The following is a 9,645-nucleotide window of genomic DNA, read 5'->3' on the forward strand; positions in this document are numbered from 1 at the left end:
CCTGCTCATGCTGCCTCTTTCTGTCTCTCAAAAAATGAATAAACGTTAAAAAAAATTTTTTTTTTAACTAGATTTTCAAGAGAAGAAACAGAAGCACAAACACATTACTTAGCAGTATACAAAACACACAAGAAAATTACAAACCGAGAAGGCCAAAGGTGTTTACTCAGCACTCGGTGAGCAAGGGTGGGAAAATGAGCTTGGGGAGAAGTGAAGAGTTTTGTGGTTAAATTAGACAACTGCAGTGCTTGGGGGGGGAAACAGATAAATGACATCTACAAGTATACAGAACTATTCGAAAATGTTTAAATTTGCAAATATGTACCCACATTAATCCAAGACCTCCCTATAAGTGACAACTAAAACATACTAGAATTACGAATTGAATTGTAACACTTAATGAGATTTGAATGTAAAGGTTTTGAATATTAATGTTTAAAACAAAAATAAACCCCTGTCCTCCTTATGTCTTCAAAAGCACCTTCCAGGACATTAAACCTCCCACTTGACAGAAACAGACAGGCTGTGTGGGGTACAGCTTTTCAAAGACCTGGAAATGGGTCTACAAAGAATTCTCAAGCACAAAATGAGTTATTAAGATGACAGGCAGTAGGAGAATCTTGGGAGAAGACGAGGATAGAACCGATCCTTCTCATCACCCTGGTGCCCCAGACGCTGGCCGCCAGCCTGCATGAGCTCAGTGTCCTACCAGACTCACCCTCAGGTCCTGTCCAAGTTCCACACTCCCTTCCCAACAGACAAAATGCTAGGGCTTGAACTTGGGGTCACACCAGGTTAGACTGAAACCCCACTCTACCACTCAATGGCTGGCACCTACCTCCCTGGACCAGACCCATCTGAAAATTAATCAATGCATAATGCCATTTAAGTCCCAAAGGCTCATCCCTCCTGGAACACAGGAGGCACAGGGGGAATGACATGCTGGGGCTGCCCGCTCAGATGTGTCCCTAATACAGGCGACACACTCCTCATCCTGAGAAGGGACCAAGGCCCCTTCTGCGGACCCAAAACAGCCCAACGTGCCACGCCCGGCGGGTCAGCGCTCTCCAGTCGGGAGCCCTCCTCACAGCACAGGTCCCCCGCACGTGGACGACCCCATTCACAAGGCCGCACCTGCGCACCCAACCCCCAGTGCCCCCACAACTACTACTTGGGGGTCATCCTCACACCTGGTCTGCAACAGGAACTCACTAGGTGACCATGCTCCTTGGAAAGGGAGAGGAGGGTCCCAGGAAGGCACCTACAGTGGCAGGTCCTGCAGTGTCTGCCCCTCGTCTCAGGGGCCTGGGCCCCTATAGGGAAACGGAGGCGGCCACTTTGTAAAGCAGAAAATGAAGGCAATTCCAAAATCATTAATTATAAAAATGGCAGTCGGCCCCACAAACCAAGTCCCAGGGGGACAGCCTGCGCTGTGCCCGCGTCTAGGGTCAGCAAAGCGAGGACCCGTGAAGGAGGGGCTGCTCACGCCAGCGCTGAGCCCACCCTCGGCCGCATCAATCCTGGGGAGTCTGCCCAGTGCGCCTCCCTACACCCCGCCCTCTGCCGCGTCAGTCCTGGGGCGCCTGCGCACTGCACCTCCCTACACCCCGCCCCTCACCGTCGTTCCCTGGGCGCTTGCGCAGTGCACGCAGCTCGCTGGGACGTTCACTCGGCCCAATGCCCTCGTCAGGCTTGAGGCGCCTGCGCAGCGTGCCTCCCTACACCCGCGCAGAGTGGGCGCTCGAGGGGGCATCTTTGTCCACCTCTTCCTCTGCCTTTGGCTGAACAAAGTCCTGGATCGCCTACTATAGGAACTAGGCTCTGTCATCCATACGTCCTGTGACCAGCTTGAAGACGAGAAAGAACTCTGAGGAAATGCCAGCCAAGTCAACACCAGGGACTGGGTATCCTCATCCAGGCCCCTCCGCCGCCCCAGTATTGAGCTGAGATCCCCTGCCAGGACCTGGCCAGGCTTTGCTAGGCAGAGGACTTGTGATACTTAAGCGATTATAGGGCCTCAACCAGCCTACCCGATTAATGGGACGGCGTGCCCCTCCTCTGCTTCTGGCTGGGTGGGAAATGCTTCCAAAACACTGTAGGGAAGGCTATAATTGGAAGTACGAGGATATGGCCCATTCCCAATTAAGCTTTCTGATTCTCCTCGGGAGGGCCTGTAACGGGCAGCCTCTAAGTGTCGTGAAAGAACAGCATTTTACCCGACCCAGGACCAAAGCATGCCTTACAGCTTTACACTGACCCTCGCCACAAACCCAGCCACCAGGCTGTACAATCTCTTCATTACTCTTCCCTGTTCTGAACACCAAAAATAAGGGCTGTACTCTGATGGGATAACTATACATCATCCTTTGAGCCTGGCTCACAACCCTGGCAAATAGCGCTACAACCAAGGGGAAACGGGTTTAAGAAAGCTAACTGGATTGAGGTCAGAGAGGCTGTACTTCCTGTGGGAAGCGGCACAGAATGTGAACACAAGTCCAAAGGCAAACCCAGGGCTCTTTCATCTAAACGATGAACATCCACGGGTGCAAGCCCCAGGCACAACTAGACTGCAGCGATAACCTTTAGTGAGTGTGCGCTAGCTGCAGAGCACGAGTTTGGTGGAAGCTTAGTTAAGGAGCCTGAGATGATGACAGATCTTCCTTATAGCTGCTGCCACACCTGAAACAAACACTCCTCTTTCCCCCTCTACTAATGGGAAATTATGAACGATTCATAGAGGAACACAAAACCAACACAGCCTCTTTGAGCAATTTAGGTTAGTTTCATATGGCTCCCACGAGAGATGAAATGGGATGGGGTACATAAGAATCCAGGTGATAGTCCAAGAAAGATGGGCAAGCAACCCCCAGAATGGAAGAAAATATGTACAAATCATATACCTAATAAGTAGTTTAATCCACAATATACAAACAGCTCCTCACTCAACAAAAACCCAAATGAACAACAACAAAAAAAAACAAACAAAAAACCATTCACTCCCTGCTGTGGGCCTACAGAGGATGCCCTTCCCTTAGGGACAGCTGCATTAAAAAGGGGAACAGGGGCGCCTGGGTGGCTCAGTCAGTTAAGCGTCCGACTTGGGCTCAGGTCATGATCTCACAGCTCGTGAGTTTGAGCCCCATGTCGGGCTCTGTGCTGACAGCTCGGAGCCCGGAGCCTGCTTCAGATTCTGTGTCTCCCTCTCTCTCTGCCCCTCCCTGCCTCACGCTCTTTCTCAAAAATAAATAAACATTAAAATACATACATATATATTTAAAGGGGACAAAGGACTTGAATCGACATTTCTCCAAAGAAGGTATACAGATGGCCAATAAGCATATAAAATGATGTTCAACATCACTAATCATTAGGAAAATGCAAATCAAAACCAGAGTCAGATGCCACCTCACATCCATTGAGGATGGCTATTATAAAAACAAAACAAAACAGAAAATAGCAAGTGTTGGAAATTGTGGAGAAATTAGAACCTTGTACATTGATGGTGACGATGCAAAATGGTGCAGCGGCTGTGGAAAACAGTTTGGCGGTTTCTCAGAAAATTGAAAATAGAATTAGCACATGATCCAGAAATTCCACTTCTGGGTATTTACCCAAAAGTACTGAAAGCAGAGACTCTAACAGGTATTTGTACACCAATGTTCCAGCAGCATAATTCACAAGGGCCAAAGGTGCAGACAACCCAAATGTCCATCAAAAGATGAATGGATAAGCAAAATGTGGTCTATACATACAATGAAATATTATTCAGCCTTAAAAAGGAAAGAAGGTAATCCTAGCACATGCTGAACAGAGAGAGCCTTAGAGACATTACGCTGAATGAAATAAGCCAGGCATAAAAGGGAAAATATTGCATGATTTCACCTACATGAGATAACCACAGTGGCCAAATTCAGAGAGACAGAAAGTAGAACTGTGGTTGCCGGGGCCAAGGTGACAGAGGACAGGGACTTACTGTTGAATGGACAGAGTTTCAGTTTAGGAGGATGGAAAAATTCTAGATGGATAGTGGTGATGGTTGCACAACAATGTGGATTACTTCATGCCACCGAACTACACACCTAAAAATGATAAAATGGTAAATTTTATGTTATGTGTATGTTACCACAATTTTTTATTTAAAAGGAAAAAGGGGCGCCTGGGTGGCTCAGTCGGTTGAGGTCCAACTTCGGCTGAGGTCGTGATCTCACAGTTCGTGAATTTGAGCCCCACATCGGGCTCTGTGCTGACAGCTCAGAGCCTGGAGCCTGCTTCAGATTCTGTCTCCGTGTCTGTCTCTCTCTCTGCCACTCCCCTGCTCCCCAAGTGTCTCTCTCTCTCTCTAATATAAACATTAAAAAAAAAAAAAGAGATGGGCAGAGGCCAGCTCTTCAAGGGTCTTTTATGCAATGCTAAGTACTTGGGACATCATCTTAAAGACTAGGTAGCATCAGGATAGATTCTGAAGGGAGGTTGGGGGGTTAGAGAGAATTCTGTATGCCTTAGGACAATGTAGGTAGTAAAGTCCTGGCACAGAGTTTTACATAAAACAGGCACTCAGTGAAGGCTGGTAGAAGAAAGAAAGAAAGTAGGAATCCTGCCTAGTCTTCAATTCCACCCCCACCCCCCGATACACACACGCGCACACACACACACACATACACCACCAATTTAAATCAGCACAGAACTGCGTTTCCGGCAATAATGCTCCAATGCTTGCACCCAGTCTCTGAGCTCTGTCAGACAGTCCCTCACTCCCGCTGTGGACATAAAGAGGGCGCCCTTCCCCAGGAAACAGCTCCTTGTTTCCCACACACACCTGACATCAAATTTGCCACCAAATCTCTCTTCGGGCTCCAACAGGCAGAGGGACAAAACTAGGAGAATCACAAACCAAGATCAGTCTCCACCCCCGCAGTCCCGAACCGGATGACACAGTGCAACCCCTTGACCCTCTGTGTCAGACTCCTCCTCTGCTAGTAAAAGGAGACGGGATGACATTCATATCTTACAGCAGCCGTGACGACTGGACCCGAGGTTATGCACTCATGCCTACGCAAAACGCACGGCGGAGAGCTGCATTCCAGTGACCTTTGCTCCCTTGAATACAGGAAGCATCACACAGTGCCGAGATTCTGTCTACACTGCCTCTCACCCCAAGAACGGGGGCTGCTGCACCCTGAGATCCTTCCATATGGGACCTGGCAGAGCTGGCGCTCTGGCACTACATGCACGAAAGGGCCAGGGCCTCCAGGCACTGGACCCCCAGCAGCGAGGCTGCTGGATGCCTCCAGGGACCGGGGGTTAACGGAACTAAGTGTGGCTGGCAGAGGGGCACTGAGAACTCCCAGTCTGAGGGCTGCTGCCACGTGAAAACGTGGCCAGGTGTTACCAGGTCATTCTTTTTTTTCTCCCCGAGAATCCAGATACCCGGATTTGGGAGTAAAGCCTTGCAACTTTTAGACGCTAACGAAGGAAGGAAGGAAGGGAGGGAGGGAGGGAGGAAGGAAGGAAGGAAGGAAGGAAGGAAGGAAGGAAGGAAGGAAGGAAGGAAGGAAGGAAAAAAGAAAAACCTTAAGGCGAACAGCCCAACCAAGACGCTTCTCCGGCCCTCACGCGGTTGGTCTGAGTCCCAGGTGTCTACACCGGGCTCGCCGGGGACAGCGGCGGAGACCCACCGGCCCCCTGGAAGGCCAGACAGTCACTTACGAAGGAGGAGAAGGACGGGAGGAGAATCCTGAGGACATTGCACCCAAACACGAAGCTGAGCACCAGCAGCCACGCCCAGCGGTCGGCCTCCGCCGCGCTCATCCCGGAATCTCCTAGAGCTGCCGGCTCGGCTAAGGTAACTCCATGGGGACCACGCCGGCGCCCACGCCCTCTCGGGCGCCTGCGCAAAGAAGCGCAGCGACCGCTGAGGCGCGCCGCCGCGCCTGCGCACTGCGCCGCACTTGGCGGGGAGGCGGAGTCATCTTTTCTTCTTGCTCCCGGCGAACGCTTTGCAGCATGCTTCTTGGCCTTTCGGGCTTCCGTAGTTTTCCTGTACCCTCCCCACCATGTCCTGGCTGCAGTTTTACCGGTTCTGGTGATTCGGCTGCTCCCGTCTCTAATTTTGTTGTCGCTGCGAACCACTTACGTAACGAGTACTTTCTTTACATTGACTCGCTTTTATTCCTAGATAAATTTATTTTAAAATAAGCCTTTCCGTAAATGGAAAACTATCGTAATTGTAGTGGCAAGTAACTAAAAAGAAAGGTTTCGTAGTTATATGTAAAATGCCTTGAGTTTACATTTCAAAAAATCTAAACAATTTACAAAGCTGCATACCTAAAGAATAAGTTTTAATCGGAAGGTACTGCTTACAGTCAGCCCGTAATAACGTTAAGTTTAGGTGAAGATGAGGTTTTACTGCAAAATAATCCCAATTCACATTTATATATGATAGGTAAAGCAAAAGATGTTTGGCTCACCCCTCTGCCAAGGTTGGGTTTTGAGAATTAACTCTAATCAAATGAATCAAGGAGCTGTGGTTCTACTGGCCTTGCAAAATAAACAAACCTTTTAGAATCTCTAAAAGTAAAGTTTTCTTCGAGCCCATGTTAGGACAGTTGTTTGGGAAACGTGCTCTTCACAGGGAAGAAACTGTTCGGAGAATAATCAGTTTTTACAAGGTTATACTTTTTTACATCTTGCACAAGCTCAAGAGGTTACAGATTAGCATATAAGAAGGAATCATGAGTTTCATCACAAAGGAATGCAGGGAGCAGGAGTCTTGATTGATATCTTAAGACGGTTTTCCTTCAGGCTACTCATCCCCAGATGTACAGTACATGGGTGGAGGGCCGTAAATCAGGCTTTTGGTTTGAACAAAGTTTATACACAGTCATGCTGACTGAGAAAGAAATCTAATAGCATCCCTTGTATATCAGACCTTTCGAGAGTTTTTCTCTCATCATTTCCCCCTATTGATCAATAATCTTTCAACAGAAAGCATTGATCATTATTTTCTCCCTTGATGCCAGGGTGATTGTTTATCTGCCCTGGGTCCATCATGTCCCTCAATGCTAGGCTCGATTTAAGTCACCTAGGAATCTATGTTGCAGGGGCCAACGGTATGTCCTTTAATAGGGAATATTACAATATCTATATATCTAGATACCTAGATATATAGATATGTACACGTTTTTTTAGTAAGATCCAGTTGTAGTGCAAACATTGTATGTGTGCTGCTTTTGCACTTTTGTAACATTTATAGCATAAACAGAAATAGCAATAAAAATCCAATTAATAACACTTGAAGCAGGGGTGTCTGGATGGCTTAGATGGTTAAGCCTCGGACTCTCGATTTCAGCTCAGGTCATGGTCTTGCAGGTTTTTGAGCTCAAGCCCCACGTCAGGTTCTGTGCTGGCAGCATGGAACCTGCTTGAGATTCTCTCTCTCCCTCTCTCTCTGCTCCTCCCCCACTTGTGCTCTCTCTCTCAAAATAAATAAACTTAAAAAAATTTTTTAATAATATTTGAAGCAACCAAAGGGGACTAGGTACAGAATTAGAAAGAAAAGAATCCAAAAAAAAAAAAAAAATCCATTACAGGTACTTTGTAATTCTGAATTAATTTGAGTATCTATTTCCTTTGTCTATACTTATTTGTGCTTTGTGATATGTTTGGGCTGATTGGTTTAAAATGGTAAGTAAATTGTCTGTTATTATATGTAACAATTTCTCTGGCCAGTTAGTTTCCATAGATATTACATCTTGTGGTGATTGTAATGCTATCTCCCAAAACATTTCATCATCAATATCAATATTAGTTTAATTTTTGTTAGAAGCAGTCAATTCTATTTGAGATACAAGGTCAGTATTACCCTATTTAGCAGTAGAGTTGTGATGAAAAGTACTCTGGTTACAAAGCAGATCAAGGAGTATTACAGAGGTGTTTTGTAAACCTTCCCAACAAAATCTTCCTTTTCCCAGATGCCATATGTTAATTTGTAGAGGCATAACCATTGTAGGCCAAGTTGGAGTGAATTCAGGGCTCTGTTGTTGTTTAGGACCTAACCATATATTTTTCCTGAATGCACAGATGTCAGTAGATACTGGAATCCAAAAAGAATCATTGCCTAAGTAGTCACATCTTCCTCCAATGGGAGGAACTCTGGTGGTATTTACAACAGTTTCTATCCCTATGATGGCATTGAAATTAGTTTAGTTGGCCATAAGTTTGGGTACCAATGCAATAATTGAACACTTATATAAATTACTGGAGTCTTTAATGATTTTCCACAGATTAGGAGAGCTGTGCATTTTGGGTTTCTTTCAACAGTATTTTTAAAAATTTTTTTAACATTTATTTATTTTTGAGAGAGAGACAGACAGAGTGTGAGCCAGGGAGGGGCAGAGAGAGAGGGAAACACAGAATCCAAAGTAGGCTCTAGGCTCCAAGCTGTTAGCACAGAGCCCGCGGGGCTCGAACCCACAAACCATAAGATCATGACCTGAGCCAAAGTTGGATGCTTAACCAACTGAGCCGCACAGGCGCCCTGAGTGGGCTTCTGCAGTTAATAAAGAAGGCCATTGGGGCGCCTGGGTAGCTCAGTTGGTTAAGTGTCTGACTTCAGCTCAGGTGATGATCTTGTGTTTATGGGTTCGAGTCCCTCATCCGGCTCTGTGCTGACAGCTCAGACTGGAGCCTGCTTTGGATTCTGTGTCTCCCTCTCTCTCTGCCCCTCCCCTGCTTGCGCATAAAACACTAAAAGGAAGGAAGGAAGGAAGGAAGGAAGGAAGGAAGGAAGGAAGATAAAAGAAAGAAAGCCATTGACCCAAAGTTACCTCAGAGTCTTCTGGGTTATATGGCAAAATTAGATTTAGGAGGTTACTGAACCCACCAAGTCACTCCCAAAGTAGCATTTTTGATAGATGCCCATTGTTTTTTATTATTTTGTCTTAGGCCTCTCCATCCACAAAAATATGATTTCTTAGTACATTGGATATTTTGGCATGTTGGGCAAGCTGCAGCTAAGTTTTTCCCATTGTACTTGGGGATCTTTCTTAATAAGTTATCATCTAACTTTACAGAGATTCAATGGTCAATCTGTCGAGTGTTGTATATAATGTAGGTTAAATCTGAGTTGGGTAGCACTTCTTGCAAAGCTTTTCCTAAAGAGGTACTTTATAAGCACCAGAAGCTAAAGCTAGAGTATGTACAAGAGGTCGTGAACATTTTATCTAAGTTCTCATCATAATAAAGTACTAGGGTAGTATTTGAAGTTATGTTAGTTAAATCAGTGGGTAACCATCATGTTTTATCAAGACGTAATGAAGGGGGAGGTGAAAGCAAACAAAGAGGTTTACTATCTTCTAATATCACAATTAATTAAAAAAAAAAAAAAGAGCTGGGGAACCTGGGTGGCTTAGTCAATTGTGTGTCCAACTCTTGATTTCAGCTCAGGTTATGATCCCAGAGTCGTGAGATTGAACCTCATGTCAGACTCTGTGCCGAGCATGGAGCCTGCTTGGGATTCTCTCTCTCTCTCTCTCTCTCTCTCTCTCTCTCTCTCTGCCCATCCACTCCTCATGTGCCTGCACTCCCTCTCTAAAAAAATTTTTTTTTAATTATTTAAAAAATGAAGCCTAGAAATACAAGCCTGGT

The 9,645-nt window shown here is 46.2% G+C and overlaps 1 protein-coding gene across 8 annotated transcripts in view; it reads right to left on the reverse strand.

The window, feature by feature from the left end:
- LOC123610567 (guided entry of tail-anchored proteins factor 1) overlaps positions 1-5,954 on the reverse strand; it is a 62,472-nt gene extending 56,518 nt beyond the window's left edge. For 2 of the 8 annotated variants that reach the window (XR_006718202.1, XM_045501351.1), the window contains exon 1: positions 1,213-1,506. Coding sequence is in view for 6 of the 8 variants with exons in the window: in XM_045501351.1 (XP_045357307.1) it covers positions 1,213-1,374 (162 nt within the window). In the remaining 2 variants the exon portion in view is untranslated. Of the gene's footprint in view, positions 1-1,212; positions 1,543-5,706 lie in introns of those variants that run through there. The other 6 variants (XM_045501349.1, XM_045501352.1, XM_045501353.1 and 3 more) reach the window with 6 other exon arrangements.
- Positions 5,955-9,645: the final 3,691 nt, after the last annotated feature.

This window comes from Leopardus geoffroyi, chromosome C2, assembly GCF_018350155.1.
Source record: "Leopardus geoffroyi isolate Oge1 chromosome C2, O.geoffroyi_Oge1_pat1.0, whole genome shotgun sequence".
Lineage (NCBI taxonomy): Eukaryota > Metazoa > Chordata > Mammalia > Carnivora > Felidae > Leopardus > Leopardus geoffroyi.